This window comes from Agelaius phoeniceus, chromosome 25 (assembly GCF_051311805.1).
Source record: "Agelaius phoeniceus isolate bAgePho1 chromosome 25, bAgePho1.hap1, whole genome shotgun sequence".
NCBI lineage: Eukaryota > Metazoa > Chordata > Aves > Passeriformes > Icteridae > Agelaius > Agelaius phoeniceus.
The window spans coordinates 1,057,036-1,078,866 of NC_135289.1; the positions used below are offsets into that span (position 1 = coordinate 1,057,036).

Below are 21,831 nucleotides of genomic sequence, written 5' to 3' on the forward strand. Positions count from 1 at the left end.
AGAGGAAAATCTTGTGGGCACCTCATACATCATTTTGTACACCTCACTGCTGGTTTGGGCTGGTTTAGGGCTGGTCTGGGCCTTGCAGAGGTGGTGGCAGCACCAGGGTGTGCAGAGCCTGCCTGGGGGCACGGGATGGGAAGGAGCTTCCCTCTGCATGGGAGGGAGAGCTGGGCCTCCAGGAGAAGACAATGCTGCTGATTTAAAGCACCATCCAAAGCAATCCAGCCTCGCCAGCCCAAATTTCATTCTAATGAATCCATCCCCGGAAGAATACTACTTAATTAATTAGCAGCTCATTTGCATGTGAGGTGGCATGTTATTAAAGTTGTGCTGCTGCAAGTAGGGCTGTGACAAGGTGTGAGCTGACAGCTTTTCAAATAAAAAGTCTTTTCAAGGAATGATCTCCTGAACTGGCAGCTTTGTTCTGAAGGAGCCTCTCTTGTGCAGCAATGAATTAAAGACGTGGGGCTGCTGATTGGGCCCTGCATGGTGCCTGTGTGCCACCCTCCCTGCCTCATCCAGAGCAGCTCTGCACGAGGCTGGAGGGAGCACAGGGGTGGGAGAGCCTGGAGATAGGAAAGAACCTCCCCAGTGGCAACTGCTCACAGGGGTTTGTCCTGTCAGGGTGGCTGAGCTGCTGCTTTCCCCTCCAGAGCCCTGCAGAAAGGCAGCAGGGGATCCTGCTCCCCATCCCTTTCCCCGTGGCAGGGGAGGAGCTGTGTTGATGGAATAAATGTTCGTGGAATCTCTTCTCCTGGCAGATCCAACACTGTGGGTGCCCCCACACAGAAAACGAGGCTGGAGCCCCCTGCCTGCCCACTCTGCTCCCCTCTTCCCACCCCCAGAATGCCAAGGGATAAACCCAGGCCCAGCTGCTCAGCCAAGAGAGCCAGAGATGCTGCAGGGCAGGGATTGTCCGAGCCAAGGGCAATTTTAAACTCCCAGTTTCATCCATTGGGAAAGGTGGGATCGAGGTGAGAGGGGACACGTGTGGCTCTCCTGGGGCAGTGTTGGGATGATCCCACCAGGGTCTGAAATGCAGACTTTGTGCAGACTTTCTCCCCAGAGTTTTGCCAGGGCAGCCCCAGCAGTGATTAGTGGGAGTATTTAATGTTCAGTTGGACAGTGTGAGCTGGGAGAGGATGGATTTTCTCCTCCCTCAGGGAGCAGAGCTGCTCTCAGGAGCTGCTTTGCTCCCAGCCTGACAGGACCATGAGCTCCTGCAGGGAACCATCCATGGAGGCTTTGGGGCCAAGGCAAAGGTGATGCCCACGGTGACAGAGCCGTTCCCTCCTAATCTGGGAGAAATGCATCAAGAAAATGTGACAGGAGAGAAAGAGCCTGGGAGAGAGGGAGCCTGCAGGTAATGAAGTTAATTGGATGTGCTGATTTGAATGGAATGTGCATGCAAGGTTTGTCATTAGCTTTCTCAGGGACACATCTCTGATTTAAAGGAAAGGCACCCAATGGGATTCCTGTTGAGCTGAATTCTGAGGGGAGGCTTCCCACGTGGAGCCCAGTCCCACCCTGCTGCTCCTGCCTGCAGGGAAGGCTGGGGGGGGACATGGGGAGGGGTCCTGCAGGGGCCTGGCACACCTGCATTGGCAAACTCACATCCCACATGTGGGCTGGACTGGCTGAAGGGTCCTCAGAAATCCCCACACCCCTCTGGGCTCAGTGATGACCTGGAAACAGGTCCAACCCAGATGTCAGGGGGAGTCTGGGGTATTTCACTCCCAGAGGGCCTGAAGGGCTCTTGGAAACCTTTTGGGTAATAATTTGCAGTTCCAGGTGTGGATTCTCCCCTCCTGGAGGTTGCTGTGGGGGTCAGAGGATGCAGGACCAGGAGAATCGTGCAGGGCCAGATTTCACTTCGCTGCCACTACAAAAATCAGCAAGTTCAGGCAGTGCCTGCTGCTCCTGGCCCTGGGAATCCTCTCAGGAGCCCCTCCAGTGCCTCCCTGGCTGTTTCCACATGGAATCCCAAAGTGCTTTGGGACCCACGAGGCCCCTGCAGAGGTGGGGAGGAGTTCATGGGTGGCCCTGCTGCAGGACCCAGGCTGGGGAATCAGCCCCTTATTCAGCTGTTTTCTCTGGCACCAGGAATTCCATCCTGAGTCAGCCTGGTGGAAACACCCCTAATGAAAACAGACAGGTAATTTAATCATGGAAAGTTCCTGCAAAGAGATTCGATGTCTCCTAATGGGAGCCTGCTGGGGGGGAGTGCAGAGCTACCCCAGCACTGGCACTGCCTGGGCACAGCACCTGAGGGGAACTTTCCTGCACGAGGTGTGCTGGAGCTTCATGTCAGATTAGATCCTTGAGTGGCTCCTACACGCTGCCACAATGTGGTATTTTGCTAATCTCTGGTGGTAAAGCCCAGCTTAGCCTGCAGCTGCATTGTGGGGGTATTAGAGAGCTCAGTGTGAGCCCGGCTCTGCGGGGCTGCAGCCCCTGCACCCAGCACATCCTGCTCCTCCTCCGGGCTGCCCTGCGAGCAGGGACGAGTTTGGATTTGCAGATTAGGTCCTGAGGCGCTTCTCAGGAGGGATTTGTAAACATCCAGCAGGAGGGAAGGGCTGGATGTGGCCCGGGCCGCTCCTCGGGTCCCTGTCCAAGCGTGGCAGCCCGTGGTGTGTCCTCCTGGGCTCTGCTGCCCCTCTGATTCCTGTTTCCAGCTCCTGGGGTGCCTCTCCCCACCCCTGTGCTCCACCCATCCCCACCTCTTCCCTCGGTGCCCCTCTCCTGATCCCTTCCCACGGCCATCACCCTGCCGGGAGAGGGAGGGGACAGGAGCAGACAGGATCAGGGGATCCCAGCCCATCCCTGTGCTCCCCTCTCCCCCAGGGCCCCGGGTTGGGGATGAGCCCAGAGGGGCAGGGCTGGTCCCAGCCCCTGCTCCAGGGACGGCTCAGGAGCTGTCAGGCGCCGGGAGGGCACCCACACGCGAGGCAGAGGAATGGTTTCCCTCTCCAAACGTCAACAAGACGCTTCCTGCTGTGTGAGATGATCCCTTTCTTCCTCCCCGGCCTCGGGAATCATCGCTCTTCTCTCTGACATCATCATTTGTTGCCATGGAAACCGAGCCCCGAGCAAGAGATGCAGCGGAGCATCCCGGTGTCACTGGGTGCCCCTCGGCCTGGGCTGTGGGCAGGGGGCTCTGGGGGCTCTGGGGGCTCTGGGGGCTCTGGGGGCTCTGGGGGCTCTGGGCCTTCAACACCCGCCCAGGGAGTGGCTCTGCTGTCCCCTTGTCCTGGTGGCAGAGTCCCTGAGAGCCCCAGGGCTGCTCCCTGGCCCTTGTGGGGGCAGGAGGGCACAGACAGTGCCCAGCACCCCGTGCTGTGCCCCAAAACTCCAGCCCAGGCACCAAAGCCATCCCAGGCTCCCCTTCCAGGCACAGCTCCAAGGCCTCAGCCGGGCTGGAGAGGCTGTGGGGCACTGCCTCCAGCCCAGAGCTGCAATTCCCAGTTGGAATTGGTCTGCACCAGCCTTGTCCAGTGGTATCTCTCTTTATTAGCCCTGTCTGACCTCATTACTAGAAAGAAGCTCAATTTAACGAGCTGCTGGTGCCCTGAGGGAACTCTGGAAAACAGTTGTTTTTCACAAAGGCTGCTGATCCTTCATGTCCGGGCTTCCATTCCTGTCTGGCCATTAATCAGCCCTTTGTACGGTGGTGGCTGTGGAGCCCTGACAGCCCCGCGTTCCTGCTCTTTATTCCTCGGGTGATTTCTGTCCCTCTGTCCCTGCTGCAGCGTGGGTGACTCAGTGGCAGCACCCAGTAAGGCACTGGGCTCATACTGGTGTGGATCTGCCTCTGATTCTTGGTATTTCACAGGGGCTGTGACAATCCTAATTCTCACAGGTGGAATTAAAGCAGGATTTGACCTTCTGCCTTTTGGGGGATTTTGCTTTCTTTGACCTTCTGCCTTTGGGGGGATTTTGCTTTCTGAAAATTCAGGGTTTTCGAGGCAGTCTTGGGCTGGCAGCTTAATCCTGCCAGGGGCTCCTGTGCCTGGCTGTGGGCGTTCCACAGACCACTCACATTCCCTCCTGATGTTCTGCTATAGCGCTGAACACTCGGGAGGTAAAGGGAAAAAGAGAGAAATGCAGAGAATGAATGTGTTTGTGTGTGTCCAACATGTCTGAACATGGCAGGAGGCACCGGGGCCCTCTCCAAGGGGGGCATTTATTTGGAGAGGGTGCAGGGGAGCAGCTCTGCTCTCCTGGCATTTCCAGCCGGGCTGACTCATTTCTCAGCTAAACCACGAGATTTTTAACAACCTGCTCTCTTAGCTCCCGAGGACAGAAAAAGAGGCTCCTTTCTGTGCCAGTCCTGCCTCTTCTGAAGGTTTGGCCTTCGGGTTTTCCTGCCTTTTGCTCCATTATGCAGCCAGGCAGGGAACCCCGGGGCGGCAGAAAGGGCTGGGGCAGCACAGCCCGGCGGGAGCCGATGGCATCTGTGGGATAAGGAGCTTTCCTAGAGCCGCCTTCCCTCTCCTGGAGGGGCAGCAGCTGCATCCCGGCAATTCCCGGCAATTCCCGACACATCCCGGCAATTCCCGACACACCCCGGCAATTCCCGGTACATCCTGGGCTCATTCCCGGCACATCCCAGCACATTCCCGGTACATTCCCGGTACATCCCGACTCATCTCCGGCAATTCCCGGCACATCCCGGCAATTCCCGTTGCATCCCGGCAATTCCCGGCACATCCCAACTCATCTCCGGCAATTCCTGACACATCCTTGGCACATTCCCGGTACATCCCGGCAATTCCTGGCACATCCCGGCAATTCCCTGCACATCCTTGGCACATTCCCGGTACATCCCGGCAATTCCTGGCACATCCCGACTCATCTCCGGCAATTCCCGGTACATCCTTGGCACACTCCCGGCACATCCCAGCAATTCCCGGCACATCCCAGCACATTCCCGGTACATCCCCGGCATATCCCGGCTCATCCCCGGCCCAGCAGCGCTGTCGCTGCCCGCCCGTGGCTCGCCCAGCGCCGTTCCCATCCCGCGGCTCTCCAAACGCGCAGATCCTGGTGGGAAGGACAACGTACGGAGTTTGTTTATCCCGCTGCCCACAGCCCCCGAGGCCATCAATTATTAACTCGGGGAAGAGAAGGCGCTTCCTCCGCAGCAGCGGCTGCTGGCAGGGACGGCGCTTGTCACAGCCCGGGCAGGTTTTCCTGCGGGAGCAGGGCGGTGTTTGGGAGGCACGGAGGGATGCTTGGACCGGGTGGGGCTGTGCCAGAGCTCTGCTCGCTCAGCACAACGGGCTGGGCTGGCCTGGCCTCGCTGAATCCTCCAGGCAGGGAAGCGGCAGCAGCATCCCCGGGTTTCAAGCAGGGATGATGCTCCAGGAGGATTCCGTGGCAGGAAGAGGTGGTGGAGATTATCCAAGTGTCATTCTATAGGTGTCTAGAGAATTAAAAAAATACCTCTGCAGTATCTTGGCTTTGCTGTTGGCTGTAGAGTTTTGTGGTCTCCTTTCAGGTTTATTTTAGAGAGAATCTTAAAAGTTTACAGTTTTCCTTCCCCCTGGATGGTCAATCACGGCTCACTGGAGGTCTCTGTGCTCGCCTTGAAACCACAAAACTCTCTCATTATTTCTCCTGGAGTGGAGAAATCACACTGGCTACAGTGGAGACAGAACCTTTGCTCCAGCTCCTGCTCCCACACGCTGCCTCTGCTCCATCTGCAGTTCAGGGCTGAGATTTTTGGATCCATTCCTTTTCCTACCTTGTCCCCCTCCTCCCCTCACCCCAAAACAAAGGCAGAATTTGGCAGCTGTGAGGTGCCCCCTGACCTCTGTGTGTGTGTTTTGTGCTGCAGATCCGGGCGGACGGGCCGCCCCAGGGCGGGATCCAGTACGAGGTGGTGCCGGTGTTCAAGGACGGCAGCCGGGTGCTGCGGGACATGGCCTTCTCCACCGACCACAAGTACCTGTACGTCATGTCAGAGCGCCAGGTGAGTGAGTGTCTGCTCCCCTGCCCTGCCCTGCCCGGGGCATTCCTGCTCCTTTCCTTGTGCCCATGCTCACAGGGGTCCCAGGGTGAGGGAAGATGTTTCAGAACTCCACGTTTCAGAAGGCTGATTTATTATTTTGTGATATATATTACATTAAAACTATACTAAAAGAATAGAAGAAAGGATTTCATCACAAGGCTAGTTAAGCTAAGAATAGAATAGCAAAGAATGATAACAAAGGTTTGTGGCTCAGCTCTCTGTCCGAGCCAGCTGGGCTGTGATTGGCCATTAATTAGAAACAACCACATGAGCCCAATCCCAGATGCACCTGTTGCATTCCACAGCAGCAGAGAACCATTGGTTACATTGTGTTCCTGAGGCCTCTCAGCTTCTCAGGAGGAACAGTCCCAAGGAAAGGATTTTCCATCAAAGATGCCTGTGACACTTCCTCAGCACTGTGCTCTGGGGATCAGCCCCGAGGGGCTGGATGGGGATAAGGCCTTGGAGGGCCAGGAGGAGCTCAGGTTTTTCTGCCCCTGAGCAGAGATTGGCAGCAGTGCTTGGGGGAGAGCTGAACCTGTTTGCTCCTGGCTGGAAGGGATGGGAACTGAGCTGGTTTGGGGCTCTGAGCTGTTCCTGCCTCTGTCATGAGCTGCAGGGGTTCCTTGGTTATAAAGTAATTTGAAAGCAGGGAAGAAATGTTTGAGAAGAGGGCAAAGTCTTCTCCCCACTGAAAACCTTGAGGGAGTGAACCCCTGAGGCTGAGGAAGGCATTTTGTGCTTGTTGGAGACACTCAGGGACAGACACTTGCATCTGTAGCAGCCACAAATTTCAGATCCCATCCAGCTCGGGCTGGATAATGAGATCTGTGCAAACTTTGCAATTGAATTATTTTATTCAAATGTTAATTCTTGGTCACTTTGTGGCAGGAGCCACGTGCTGCCCATGCTCCCAGCAGGGAGGGAAGGACCCAGTGCGGATCTCAAACAGTTGAGGAAGTGTTTTCATTAGGAGCAAAGTCCAGGGGGAATGCCTCTAACTCATCTTTTATGAGGCAAGAGCGTCTTAATATTCATCAAAGCGCTAATTTGCTTAATTGTGAAACAAAAAGATGTGAAGAGAATTAGCAAATAATAGAATATTCCTGGAACATTAATTCCATTTCCAGCCACGGCTCTGCCTTGGGGAGACTCCAGGAGCTGGGGGCTGTTGCCTCTCATTCCCTGCAGGGTTTGCCACAGGATTCGCCTGTTGCCCTTGCAGCAATGCATGCTCTGGGTCCCAAAATCCAGCAGCTCATGTATATGGATCCTGTCAGCTCCTGTGGTGACCCCAGTGCCCCCATGCTGCAGTGTGATAGGTCAGCAAAGTGCAGCCAAGGAGATATTGCTCCCTGGTTCTCTCTAAAGGAGGCTGATGATTGAAAAGGGGTCAGAACTGAGAGGAGGAGGGAGGTCCAGCAGCTCCAGAGAGTGAGGCTGTAAATGGTGGGAGGTGCCCTCAGAAGGACCGAGAATACACAGCAAAAAATGGCCTTTAAGGGCTGGAAATGGAGAACAAACCGAAATTTGCCACAGCAGAATGCCACAGGGAGCAGCTGCTCCTGGCAGGGCTGTGCTGCAGTAAACGTGGGGGGAGGATTGCTCAGAGCTGGGGTTTGATATCTGAGACAGAAGCAGGCCAGGGATGTGTCCACACACGGCCCCAAGGAATGGCTGGGGCTGTGAATTCACCTGGGCAAGGTGCTGGGGGTTGTGGAATTTATGTGGGGAACGTGTTGGGGTTTGTGAATTCACCTGGGGAAGGTGCTGGGGTTGTGAATTCACCTGGGGAAGGTGCTGGGGTTTGTACCATTCACCTGGGGAAGGTGCTCCCCAACAGCTGCTGGCACCTCCTGAGCCCCTCTGGGCATGGGGACAGCCCTGGGACAGGCTCTGGGATGGGCTCTGGGGGCAGCTCCTGGGCCTGGGGCTGTGGAGATGGAGCTGTGGGGCTGTGGGGATGGAGCTGTGGGGCTGTGGGGATGGAGCTGTGGGGATGGAGCTGTGGAGATGGGGCTGTGGGGATGTGGGGATGGAGCTGTAGAGATGGAGCTGTGGGGATGGAGCTGTGGGGATGTGGGGATGGAGCTGTGGAGATGGGGCTGTGGAGATGGAGCTGTGGGGATGGAGCTGTGGGGCTGTGGGGATGGGGCTGTGGGGATGGGGCTGTGGAGATGGAGCTGTGGGGATGGAGCTGTGGGGATGTGGGGATGGAGCTGTGGGGCTGTGGGGATGGGGCTGTGGGGATGGGGCTGTGGAGATGGAGCTGTGGGGATGGAGCTGTGGGGATGTGGGGATGGAGCTGTGGGGATGTGAGGATGGAGCTGTGGAGATGGGGCTGTGGGGATGGAGCTGTGGGGATGGAGCTGTGGGGATGTGGGGATGGAGCTGTGGGGATGGAGCTGTGGGGATGGGGCTGTGGGGATGGGGCTGTGGAGATGGAGCTGTGGGGATGGAGCTGTGGAGATGGGGCTGTGGAGATGGGGCTGTGGAGATGGAGCTGTGGGACTGTGGGGATGGAGCTGTGGGGATGGAGCTGTGGGGATGTGGGGATGGAGCTGTGGAGATGGGGCTGTGGGGATGTGGGGATGGAGCTGTGGGGATGTGGGGATGGAGCTGTGGGGCTGTGGGGATGGAGCTGTGGAGATGCTTCCCACAAAGGACGGAGGGAGCTCCTCGGCACAGAGCCCAGCTCCCTTCTGTGCAGGCAGCAGCCAGGAGCAGCTTTGTGCAGAACTGCAGGGAAAAGAGCCTCTCCCTGCTCAGATCTGGAGCTGTGGCTGCAGGCACAGCCCTTCCCCATCCCCTGGCTCCTGTCCCAGCCCTGTCTGTGCTTTGCTCCAGTTTTTCCCTCCCTCTTTTTTTGAGCTCTCCCTGAGCCTTTCATGTCTCGCTGCCAACTCCTTCCAAAGCAGAATATTTGACATTTGATTTCACTCCCACAAAGCACAGAAGCAACAGTTGCACAGCCCAATCCGGGGGAGAGAGGAATAAAGAAACTTTGCTTCCAGGCACTCGGGGCTCTTGAACCACTCGGTTTAAGGGTGGTTATTAGGAGCTCTTTCAGGTTCCCTTCTCTCAGCACCTGCTTTCAGACACTCACAGGGGAAAGGAGAAGTGGCTCTGACACTATTTAAAGCAGGAATTCATTTCTCAGTGTTGGTGGAGCAAACAAAGCCCATTTCTGAGCAAGGCCCATTTCTGAGCAAGGCTGGGGAGAGCTGGATGGAGATGGAGAGGATGGAGAGGATGGAGAGGATGGAGAGGATGGAGATGATGGAGATGATGGAGATGGTGGAGTTGATGGAGATGGGTGGCATTGCAAGAGCATTGTGGGGTCCAAGGGCGGGAATAGCACTGGCTCTGGTGGGTGCTGGCAGAGTTGATCTCCCCAAAATCCCAAATTTTGGGTCCTGTCCCCAAATTCACCATGGGTTCTGTGGTGAGGGGACCAACACAGTCACAGTGAGGGGACCATGGCTCTTCTCAGCCACTGCCCAGCGTGAGCTGCCTCATTTTTCACAGACAAATTCAATTAACAGTTTCTATCAGGAAAAAAACAAAAAACACAAAACACAAAAAAGCCCACAAAAAATAATATATTGACATTGAATTGGTCACATTGCTGCTTCACTGATGAGACGTGAGGTGCACCCAGGGCTGATCAAACAGCAGGTGAAGGATTAATGGCAATGTTTGACAGATGTGGGGCCACCAACGCCCCCCGATTTAAAAATTCCCATTTTGTCACAGAGTCTGTCACAGAGCCCTCACCAACAACCCCTGCACGTGCAGAAAACCTTCTCTGCTCTCCCCCCTGCAGAGGGAAGGGCTGGGGCTCCCACAAGTGCTGCTGGTGCTGAGGGGTGGCTCTGCACCTCAGCCCAGCAGCATCACTTGTCTGGCTGTCAGCGAGGCCCTTGGGCTCCCTCGGTGCCTGAAAGCTCCAGCTCCATCAATCCCGTGGGATGAGGGGGCTCTGATGGCCCCGAGGCTGCAGGAGCCCCCTCTGCTCCCCAGCCTGGCAGGGCTGTGGGCATTGTGTTAGCATCAGCAAAACCGGGGCCAAAGATTTTCGCTGCTCTCGACAGAAGAAGGAATTTGGTTATTTTTAAGGCAGGAGTGAGAGGAGCTCGATCAAACCCAGGGCAGGGATTGCTGGCTCCGAAAGATTTCAGCACCTAATCAAGGGCTGCAGACGTGGAATTTCAATCAGCAGGATCGAAGTGGTGGCTGGAGGGAAGATCCTGTGTTAGGGGTGAGGGAAAACATCCCAGGAGGGCCCTTTCCACCCCAGCCTGGGCATCAGGGGCTCCTGGCAGGTGGGAGCTGCAGGGGCAGAGGAGCTGGTGCTGAGCAGGCTCTCCCTCTGCCCCCACTGCCTCCTCCCTGCCCAAAACCACTGTGCCAACACGAATTTTCCCTTCCTTATTTCCCAGCTCGTGATGCCTCAGTTGTTGGCGCTGCTCAGGTGAAGCCCCAGGTGAGGTGCTGGGGGGAACAGCAGCACCTTCCTCAGCAGGCACTGCCCAGAGTGCTGTAGGTGCAAAATTCACCTTGCAGAGCCGTCCTCCACAATCCCTGCACTGCTCCCAGCCCAGCCAGGGCTGATCCACCCACCAGGGAGGATTTCCCTCTGCTGCTCTGAGGGCTGGAACAGAGCCGCCTCCTGCTCTGGCTGGGAGCCTCAGCGCTCCCCAGGCAGAGAGAAGAGCCCAGAACCACCCCACCAACACCACCAAACACAGCAGAGCTCTGAGGGAGCCCCTGCTGCTCCAGGCAGTGCTGGATGTGCCCTCTGAGGCTTTGGAGGGCACAGGTTTGTGCTCTTTGATGGAACCAGAGAACCACAGAGCGGTTTGGGTTGGGAGGGACCTCAGATCTCATCTCACCCCACCCCAGGCTGCTCCAAGCCCCATCCAAACGGGCTTTGAACTCTGCAGGGATGGGGCAGCCACAGCTCCTCCTCATTGATTCCCAGACCTGTTGCTCTTCCACCGACTGAACTCCCCCTTCCCCCTCCACATCCATCACTGCGGCTTTAGGTAAAGGAATTGTCTTTTAGCCTGCTCTGGGAGCAGTGAAATATTTGCTTTGCAAGTGCCCCTGTGCCAGGAGCCGCAGCTCTCCAGGGATAATTTGTTGTGCATTCCCCTGCCCTGTAACCCCCAAAGGCTTCAGTCCTGTGCAAACTGCTTTGCTTTGGGCTGAATTTTCTGGATGCTGAGGGAGGGGGAGGCCGACAGGAGCTGCCCAGATGATTTAGGAGAGGTTGGATGGGAGTGAGGGCTGAGAAAAACAGGGGAGCCCATCAGTCCTGGAGCCTGAGCAGGGCTGTAAATACCGATGGTGTCCTGAAGAGAACTGAGAAAACATGATAAAAAATGCACGAGGCGTGGATAAAAGGCTCTGCAGTCATCAAGAGGGGAAAAAAATGAACTGATTAAATTTTTAACTACATTATCTGCTACTTGAACAGCCAGTTAGCTGGACACAATCTCAGCAAACTTTGGACACTGGCACAGGGAGAAGGGCTCAGCTGGATCCCACCAGAGGGGGGATCCTCTCTCCCCTGGGCCCCTCCACCTGCTCATGGGCTGGGACAGAGAGGGAGCTGGGATGGGCACAGCAGCCCCTGGAGAGGAAGGGCTGTACCCCTGGGCTGTGTGCACAGCTCCTCCTCCATCCTCCCAAAATTCCCGAGCTCAATTAGGAATAATTAAGAAATTCCGCTAAAAACTTGTCAGCTCTCATTAACGGTACCCGGCTGCCAGGGAGGATGTGTTAATTAGCACGGATTGCCCAAAAAGCCGAGCCCAGGCAGGTGGGGCAGCCTGCTGGGCTCCTGCTGCCCGCACATTTGTCAGCCCTGCTGGGGCTCACCTGCTGCTGGCCCCAGAGCCTCCCCCAGCCCCCAGGGATGTCTGTCCCGACCCAAAATAAACGCGGGCAGCTCAGGGCAGAAGCCTGCGAGGTGAGGAATCCTCGGAGAATAAACTTGGCGGGAGGAAGGGCTGGTGTGAGCAGGGGGTCGCTGGGTTTGTTTTTCCTGCGTGAGTTATGTCGCAGACACCGCTCGTGTGGTTGTTCCTCCCAAGCGCTGCCTGCCTTTGCCTGTTTGCAGTTTGTTTGTTTTGCTTTGGTTTTTCTTTGTATTAGGGCTGTTTCTTCCCCTGCCAGTCACAGCCACAGGGTTCCCACGTGTTTGCTTCGGCATTTGCTTCCCTTTCCAAATCCTCCCCTTCCACAGACCCATTGTTTCATTTCCATTCCAGCCACCGCGGTCCTGAGGTATTTCTAGAATTTCCCTTACGTGCACATTCACGGGCACAGAGCCTCAGCTCCCCAGGCCTGTGGGGTCTGCAAAGGGACCTGGGACATCCCCAGGAGCTCTGATGTCCCTCCAGATTTGGTGCCACCATCCCTGCTCCACCCTGAGGGAAGCTGAGCCCATGGACTCCCAGAATTTTTTGGGGTTGGAAAGGACCTTAAAGCTCCACTGGAAGTGGACAGGGGCACCTCCCATGCTGTCCAGAGCCTCATCCAGCTCTGTGGGTGATGCTGATGTCCAAGGCTGGGTTTGGAAGGCTGCAGGATTTCATGCCTGGATGGACAGACAGACAGACCCAGGTCCTCCTTACCAGCAGTAAAAGGAGAGAGCCGTGTTCCCAGGGGGGAAAAGGCCTTGAAGGAGAGATCTGAAATATCACACTCAGTGCTCAGTGATGAGATTTAGCAGCAAATTTGGATTCTTTTTCCCCTTTAAAGTTCCCCTTGTCCCCCATGCCCGTGCTCCTGGAATAGTTTGTGTCGCCAGCAGAGGAGTTTGGGGGTACTGAGCCAGCGAGGCCGGGAATTGCTCACATCAGGCACCAACAGAAAGGAAACATAACTCACAATATGCTGAGGGGAGCTCTGAAATTGCACAAATTATTCTATTTTATACTTTAATTAGTTCGAATTAGCAGTGGGAATAGATGCATAAAATGATCCAGCGAAGGGTGAAATGGAAAAAGGGCTGCGGCGTGGAGGATCGCTGTATTGTGGTGGGGTTTGTGCAGGAGCTGCTCCTGCTGGATCCCTCCAGCCCCTGGGGGGACTGCCTCACCCCTGGAAGTGCTTCCCTCACCCCTGCCAGTGTCCCAGGCCAGGCTGGACGGGGTTTGGAGCACCCTGGGACACTGGAAGGTGGCATGGTGGCACTGGAAGGGACCCCAGGGCAGAGGTGGCACTGGAGGAGGTTTAAGCTCCTTTCCAGCCCAAACCATTCCTGGGTCTGACTCTGCCAAGTTCAAGCTCTGTCCTGTAGTGCTTTCTTTGGGTCAGGCTTTGCCTGGGCTCCTCAAAAGCCTGGGACAATGTGGCACTTTGCTGGTGGCTGTGTGGGCTGGGGGAGCAGCTGAGAGCCCCCCCAGGATTGCCCTCTCCAGGCTTCCAGCCCCTGCTTGGACTCAATCTGAGGCTCAAGGGGGCAGAAGGATTTAAGAGAGTTCAAATCCACCCTGACTCTTAAAGCCTTTGCCTTTTTCTCCTTTTCCCCCGAAGGTTCTGAAAAATGCCCCCAGATGAGGTGGAACTTGAGTCAAGCTCCTGCAGGCTCCAGATAGGTTGAAAATTATGGATGTGCCCCAGGGAAAGTGGCTGGAATGGCCTTGCAAGCTGGGACTAAATATAAAAGTTTTAAGGCTGGTTGTAAAGCAGGAAAAAAACAACTTTTTGTGAGGTTTGCTCTTGCTCTCCCTCCTCCTCCTCCTCTGGAAAAATATTTCCCATTATAACTTTGCTGTGGCAAAAAATGTTGATATTTTCTGGAGGGAGGTACAGAGATTTCTCAGGGATGTTCCTGGAGAGCACATTCAGCATCCCAAATGGAAATCCTGAGCCCTGGGGCAGATCCTGCCTTTCTAAACCAGAACCCCTCCGGCCTCGGGTGTCCCTCCAGCCCCATCCCTGTGCTGTTCTGAGGAGCCACTTGATAACTGTGGCCTTTCTGCCTGATGCTGGGGAGGGGAGGGAGCTCCATCAATAATCCTGTATTTATTTGAGCAGCGAGCAGGAATGTGCCTGGCAGACTAAACACTGCCTGCTCCCCCTGCCCCAGCCCTGCCCAGGGCCTGCCAAGAGTGCTGGGGGCCAGACAGAGAGGGGGAGCAGCAGTCCCGGCCTGGAGCTTTCTGTGTGGGTGTTAAAGAAATTATTTTTATTGTAATCAAGCCTGGAACGTGCTGCTCACACAGGGGGATTGTTGTTTTCCCTCTTTATTTTCCCTCTGCCTTTTCCACCCGTTTCTCTGCAGCAGCCCCCACCAGGCTGTGAATGTTTGGCTCTCCGCTCCCAGATCTGGGAGATGGGGCAGTAATATCGGGTTTTTAGATCAGGATTGAAGCGTAGAGATGCTGTGTGACCTGTCCTAAGGCACACAGGAAATCTGGGAAAGCCTCCAGACCCTCAGGCCCACAGCCATTCCTCACTTCGCTCCTGCCCAACGAGGACAAGGAGGGAAGAGAAGGCCCTGGGTGGGGTTTGCAGTGCCAGGTTGTTTATAAAGACCCATAAATCCAGGCATCAGCTTCCCAACTGCAACTATTCCCGTGCACTCCTTGGAGAGAGCTTTTAGAATGGGTAAATGCCCATGAGAAGTTGATCCCAGTTTCACCAGTGTTGGTGCTCCCTTTCAAACTGCTGGGCAGGGGCAGCACGGGGGCCTGCAGGGCCTGCAGAGGGAGGGGGCACAAAAAGGAGCCCCGGGCACTGAGGGGCTCTCAGCTGCTGAGGTGGCTGGTGGAGGTGGAATGAGATGAGCTTTAAAGTCCTTTCCAAGGCAAACCATTCCAGGATTCGCTGATTCTAAGGCTCTCAGAGGCAGGGTGCTGCCTTTTGCTTTGTTAGTGAGGCCCTTAAGGACCCTGCCCCGGCCTCCAGAGCCACATCAAAACCAAACTGGCCAAAATCCCTGGAGATGGAGGGCAGGATTTGATCGGGGGTTGCTGCCTGGCTGTCTCTGGAGCTGAGGGGAGCAATTTTCCCCAATCTGTTGGAGTGAGAACAGCACTCAGCACTGGGATCAGGGACTTCTCCTTTGCCTCCTGCCTTATTTTTGGGCTTTTCCTCATCCATTTAAGTGACTCACAACTGTCAGTGCCTTGGGTGCTATTAACACCTCCCTAAGAACTACATCTAAGTATTTTTATTTTCATTTTCTTCGGGAAGGAAGCAGGGCAAGGCCAGGCTTTAACAATAACTCCTCCCTGTGTGGCTGGGCCTTGGAGCAGACAGCGCTGCCCACAAAAACAATTCGCTCAAAAACCCATCCAGAAAAGAGCTGACCACACTTTTATTTGGAGAAGCTGTGCCAGAAACAGCATTCCCGTGCCTGCAGAGAGGAGGGGGCAGGCCCCAGGCACTCAAAAACAAGCTGGGTTTTTCCATTTTAGGCCTCTGCGTGGTCCTGGCTGGTGGCCTGGGCTCCAGCTCGTCCCTGGCACCTCGTCCAAGCAGGATGCTGGAGGAAATGTTGGATTTGTAGGAAAAATCTCCCTGAGAGGCAGCAGCAGGGGGGTGGGATTGGGTTTAGGCTTTGTTTGGGGGATGCAGCCATCCAGAACAGCTATAACCCACCCAAAATGGACCTGAGCCCTCATTTCCAAGGGAAAAAGGGGATGACAGAATTCCCCGAGCTGGGAGGCACCCACAGGAATCACTGAGCCCTGGCCCTGCTCAGGACACCCCAAAACCCCACCCTGTGCCTGAGAGCAGCGTCCAAATGCTGAGTTTTGGTTGTTTTAGGGGTATTTTAAGCCACCAGCAGGATTCTGAAGCTGTAGCACCAGTGTGGGGTTTTGTGTGGGGTCTGTGTGGGGTTTCTGTGGGTTTCTGTGGGTTTTTGTGTGGGGTTTTGTGTGGGGCCTGTGAGGGGGTTTGCATGGGGTTTGTGTGGATTTGTGTGGGGTTTGTGAGGTTTATTGGGTTTTGTGTGGGGGATTTTGTGTGGGGGATTTTGTGTGGGTCTGTGTGGGGTTTGTGTGAGTTTCTGTGGGGTTTGTGTGGGGTTTGTGGGTTTCTGTGTGGGGTTTCTGTGGGTTTCTGAGGTCACCCCGATTTCAGCAGCGTCACAGCACTGGAGGATGGAGACAGAAGCACAGGAGGCTCCCATGAGCTGCCCGTGGTTATTGTCTTTGGGTGCAGGGCAGCACGGGCAGGCTCCAGGCTGGGCTGTGTAAATCTCGTTAGAAAGCCATTCCCAGCTAATGAAACCCTGGGAGAGAGGGATTTGGCTCCCCTGCCCTCAGCTGGAATAAATCCATCTCCAGTTGTGTGTGGGCTGCTCTGCCCTCTCCCCCAGCACAGGGGCAGCAGCACTTGGTGCATCAGCACCTCCATGTCAGGTGATAATTATCTGCTCTTATTTAAAAAAAAAATAAAATAAAAATAAAAACTGCCACGAAAAGCCTCACCTGGCCTTTAATCCTTGTGCAGGAAGCAGCCATGTAAATAATTCTGCCTCCCCTGCAGCCTGCTGGGCTCTAGGTATTAATGCCAGGGGCCAGAGCTGCTGGGGAAAGCTGGTGAGAGGAGGCATTTGGGATAAATGCACCTCAGCTCTGCTGTTTGTGTAGCTGGGATGTGCCTGCCCCAGCCACGGGTCCCACTGGGGTCATGTTTGTTTGGCTGTGCCTTTATTGCTCTAAGTGTGAATTTAGCAGCTCCTACCGGGTGAAATACGATTGTCTCTGTGCTCCATGGCCAGGCTGGGCTTTGCTGAGGTTCTGAGCGCAGCTGCTGCAATATTTGGGTTTATTAACACCCAGCCAAGGCAGACACACAGCCCTGGGGCTCAGCTGCTGGACCTGTGTCCGGATTTGTCCCTTTTCTGCAGGTTTGGGGTGATTTGGGCACCCGGGGCTGGCTGCCATCCCCATCCCTGCAGAGATCCAGGATCCCTCCTGTCCTTGTGCTGGGCCCTCTCCTCCCTGCACGCACTGAGGCAGGGATTGCTCTGCCCTCTGCTTCTTCTTGATTTATCTGCTTTCCCCACACCCATCTTGCCTTTCTCACCTATATTTATCCACATATCCGTGTATCTATCTCTCTACATATTTATCCAGCAACTGAGATGCAAATCCAGCAGTGCAGAGGCAGCCAGGCCCATGTGGGACAGCACAGGCTGCTGGAAATATTTCCATAGCTTTGCATTCCCTTTCCCCCTGCCTGTCCCAAAGAACACAGGGGTATCCTCTGCATGTAATGAAGTCTCTGAAGGGTTGAACAATATTTCTTTTCTGCCTCTAACTAATCTTTTTTAATGCTTGACAGCCTCATGTTCTGTAATTTAATGCATTTTATTTAGAAAATAACATTTAGTGCCACTTTGGATTTCCAATTATTCTTCAATCGGACTTTGAGGGCCTGATGTCTTTGTCACTTGGATGTGTGCAAGAGATGGCAACATCAGAGCAGACAACAGCAAATTATTTCCACTACTGATTACTAGGCTGGGGAGGAAAATATGCAGGGACAAATTTAGTCTCGGCATAAATGTATGAAAATGAGTTAAAGCATTGCAGCAGCAGCGGCTCTGTGGCTGGTGGGGACAGGCAGAGCCAGCCTGGCTCACCCTGCACCCTCCTGCAGCACCAGGGGACCTTTGGGAGGAAGGAAAGGCTCCAAGGAATGGGAGCTGCAGTGTCCCAGCTGGATCTGTCTGTGGTGCTCAGTGTGGGCTCTCAGGGCTTTGCTGACGCCTCCTGTGCAGGAGGAAAAGCCTCCCCACTAAACTCATCAGAAACCCCCAAATTACTGTGGCCAAGGGAGGAGCTGCCTGCTCCCACCTCGTGGGTGCCCCTCGTGCTCAGAGGGGACTCAGGGGTTTGATCTGGAGCTGTCAGGGCAGGTTTAGGTTGGATTTTAGGGAAAGGCTCTTTCCCAGAGAGTGCTGGCACTGCCCAGGCTCCCCAGGGAATGGGCACAGCCCCAAGGCTGCCAGATCTCCAGGGATGTTTGGACAGTGTGATGCCCAGGGTGGGATTTGGGGTGTCTGCGCAGGACAGGGCTTGGAACTGATCCTTGTGGGACCCTTCAGCTCAGGCTGGTCCAGGATTCTCTGATCCTTTTCCTGCCTGTACAAAGTGAGGCTCCCCCTGCCCCGCCTGCACTGGAGTTCCACAGCCTGGGGATCCAGAGAGAAGCAGGATGTCCCTGTTGGTCTAAATCTGCTCTTGGAGTCCAAACCATCCCTCCAGGGCTCCTCTTTAGCCTTGAGACAAGTCTGGCACCTTACCACAGGCTGAGGTGCCCAAGGTCACCGTGGGCAGGGCCAGCCCAGCTCTGTCTTCCCTATGGGAAAAGCAAAATGCCTACAAGACATTACAGAGCAGTAAATTGGGAGAACCCAATGAACTTTCCAGTCTCCAACGTGAACAAAGTGTTAAAATTCAGCCCAAAGTGACTTGGTGTGCACAGGGAGGAGGGAGGATCACCTCAGAGTGATCAAACCTTGTGTGCTGACCGCTCTCAGTGTTCCCTGTGGCCCTGAAGCTTGGCTGTGCTGTCTCCTGAGATGTTTCCTTGGTCTCACTGATGTGTCCATGGGTGGGAACAGACCCATGTCCTACACCCAGCCACGCCGGGCTCCTTCTGTGGGGAAAAAGGCTTAGAGCTCATTTTCCTGCAGAACCCAGGAGTTTGGGATATGCTTAGGACAGCTCGTTCCTCACACTGCCCGTCAGGTTCCTAAATTATTTTTGACAGCCGTGTGTAATGATATACAAATGGGAAAGTGATGGAGTAGCAGAAAATTGACTGGCAAGGACAGCGTGATGGAGTTGGAGAGCAATCCTGCTAAAAAGCCGTGGAGACTGCGGAGTGTTCCTGGAGCAAACACCAAGCAGGGCCCTGGCCAGGCTGTGGAAGCAGCAGTGATACCACTCTGTGACCTTTAAAGCTGCTTAGGACACTCAAATGCTTTGGATTTTCAAGGCTCTGTAAAATGACACAAACCTGCCATGCCTGGCATGTTCCTCCCAGGTCTGTGCAGTGTTTGAACAGTTTCAAGAGCCCTGAATGGTTCAGAAATGAAGAATTGAGCGTTGTGTTCCTGCCCTGTGTGCAGCAGGCCTTTGTGGCTGTGGAGAAGGTTTGAGCAGGGTCTGTACTGGCATTGCTACAGAGCTCACTTGGCAAGGCAGCATCCCGTGGGATGTGGGCTCTGAGGGATGGACCCTGCAGCTCTGCCAGCCAGGATTCATGGAATCCTAGGGTATGGAAGGCACCCACAAGGACCATCCATTCCAAATCCTGCTCAGACACCCCAAAATCCCACCCTGGGCATCCCTGGGGGTGTTGTCCAAATGCTCCTGGAGCTCTGGCAGCCTCGGGGAGCCTGGGCAGTGCCCAGCACCGGTCACCCGCTCTGGGATGTGGGATGCTGTGCTGGAAAAGCAGAGGGAAATGGGCACTGAAGGAGCCAGAGGGGCTGGGAGGCATCATTTGGTGCCCAGCCCCTTCTGTGGGCAGAGCTGCAGCTCAGTAATCCTGCCAGGCACACGCGGGCTGCGGGGCACAGCGAGGCTGGGCCATTGGAGCCGTGCCCGCGTGTGCCAAGAAAACAAACAGAAAGGGCCAGTCAAAGCTTTTCAGTGTCACTGACACCCTGGGACGTGCCAGAGCCGGGAACAGAGGCGGCATTGAGGCACAGCACGGCCTGGGAGGCTGCTGGGAGCGGGCAGATGTGGTGCTGTGCCCACCCTGTGCCCACCCTGTGCCCACCCTGTGCCCACGCTGTGCCCAAGGCCACTCGGACACGGTGGGTGGCAGGACACAGCCTGGGCCGGCCCTTCAGCAAGGAGGGCAAACAAAATGTGGCCTCCATGTCCCCCTGTGTGCCGAGGGTGGCACTGAGGGGGCTCTGCAGGGACAGCAGAACATTCCTGCTCCTGCCAGGCACAAGGCAAAGGCGGCTCCGAGGTGAGGTGGCAGGGCATGGGTGGCTTTGGGACACTGGGATGGACAGGGGCACTGCCACCCGTGCTGTGCCCCACTGCAGTGCCCTGCCTTGCCCCTGAGCTCGGGTGATGTCCCCTTGCTGCTGGCCCCATAGCAGTGGGGCTCTGCTATGATGTGTGAGCACACAGTGACTGTTCCAGCAGGGCTGCAGCTGCCCTGGCACTCCAGGCACACCAGGACACACAGCCTGCGTTGGGGACAGCCAGGGTGACCCGGCCCTGTGGCCGTGGCTGCTTTGCTCCAACTCAGGAAAGCAAGGGTTAAGCTCAGGGCCCCTCTGGAGAGAGGGAAATAACCCCAGGGACCCCGGGGTCCCTCGCTGTGCTCCAGCTGCCTCCGTGCATGTGCTGCTCATTTTTCATCCTGAGCACAGCTGCCGCCAGCAGCGCTGTCCTGCCCCTGCTCCTGCCAGTTTTATGAGCAGAGAATAAAGAGGGGGAGCACACAAAGCACCGAGGTTCATCTGCCAATTGTCAGGCTGCCGGGGCAGCAGGGACCCAGCCGTGGCGGGCACCTTTTCATTAGCAGCGCTCTCTATTCATCCCCCACAAGCTGCTCTCATTTTTGAGGAGGGGACCTGCTGCTGCTGCTGCTGCTGCTGCTCGGGTTTTTATCGTGTTTTGGCCCTGATTAGCTGGGTGGGATGGGAGGAGCTGCCTTCCCTGGGATCTCTCCCGGGGTGCAGAGATCGATGCCAGGGCTGGCAGAGCCCCAGGGCTGCCCCTCTTCCTTCAGCTGGGTAATTAGGAGCTCTGGAGAGGGGGAACAGAGGTCACACGTGCAGTGGGACCATTAACCCCGTCCCTTGCCAGCCACCCTGCAGAGAAATGCCCTGGGAGCAGCTGCTGCAGCGCTGGCTCCCAGCAGGGAGGGAGGCAGCTGAGGCAGGGCAGAGCCCCTGCCAGGGGCATTCACCCTGCTGGGAGGCTGGCAGCTGACAGAAACCGTGCCAGGGACCAGGACTGGTCCAGAAGTGGAGGTTTCATGGTTTCACATGGCAGAAAGAGCCACCCTCGTGGGTCCCTCTCCCTGTCCCTGACAGAAGCAGAACACAGGAGGTTTGCAGCTGACAAACACTGTGCCAGGGACCAGGATTGGTCCAGAAGTGGAGGTTTCATGTCTTTCATGTGGCAGAAAGAATCACCCTTGTGGGTCCCTGTCCCTGTCCCTGACAGAGGCAGAACACAGGAGGTTTGCAGCTGACAAACACTGTGCCAGGGACCAGGACTGGTCCAGAAGTGGAGGTTTCATGTCTTCCACATGGCAAAAGGAACCACCCTTGTGGGTCCCTGTCCCTGCTCCTGCCAGAGGCAGAGGACAGACAGAGCAGGTCATGGATCCCCCAGCCCTTCTCCTGGTTTCTGGCATTCCCACGTTGTCATTGATCCCTGCCCGCCTGCTCAATGCCCCGTCCTGGGGCAATGATTCCCCCTTGTTCCCAGCCTCCCTGGCAGCTGAGGGCTCCCAGTCCCCACAGAAGCTGGTTAATTCTGTCCTCTCCAATCCCTTGCAAGCCCAGAGCTTTTCCTGGAGCTGCTCTGTAGGTAGGCTCAGCACAGGCTGCAGGATCCCCCTGGCAGTCTGTTGGGTCTGCTGCTGCACTGACGCCAGGGATATTTATGGAAATACATGCAGAAGCTCCTCAGTCTCCGATGGAGCAGAAATAGTTTCATGGCATTATTTGCCCAAAATGCCACCGTTCTGAGTGCTGGATGCGGGCACTGAGAGGCTGATGTCAAAGCAGCTGCTTACAGCAGGAGCTGAGGTGGCTGCCAGGGACAAATGCCTTGGTGTGGCAGCCCTGGGAG

General features: G+C 55.8%; 1 protein-coding gene across 3 annotated transcripts in view; it reads left to right on the top strand.

Moving 5' to 3' along the window:
• The window catches only part of PLXNA2 (plexin A2), a 140,319-nt gene that overhangs the window by 47,426 nt on the left and 71,062 nt on the right, over nucleotides 1-21,831 (top strand). For all 3 annotated transcript variants that reach the window (XM_077190609.1, XM_077190610.1, XM_054648973.2), the window contains exon 4: nucleotides 5,846-5,980. In XM_077190609.1, the coding sequence (XP_077046724.1) occupies nucleotides 5,846-5,980 (135 nt within the window). The remainder of the gene's footprint in view (nucleotides 1-5,845; nucleotides 5,981-21,831) is intronic.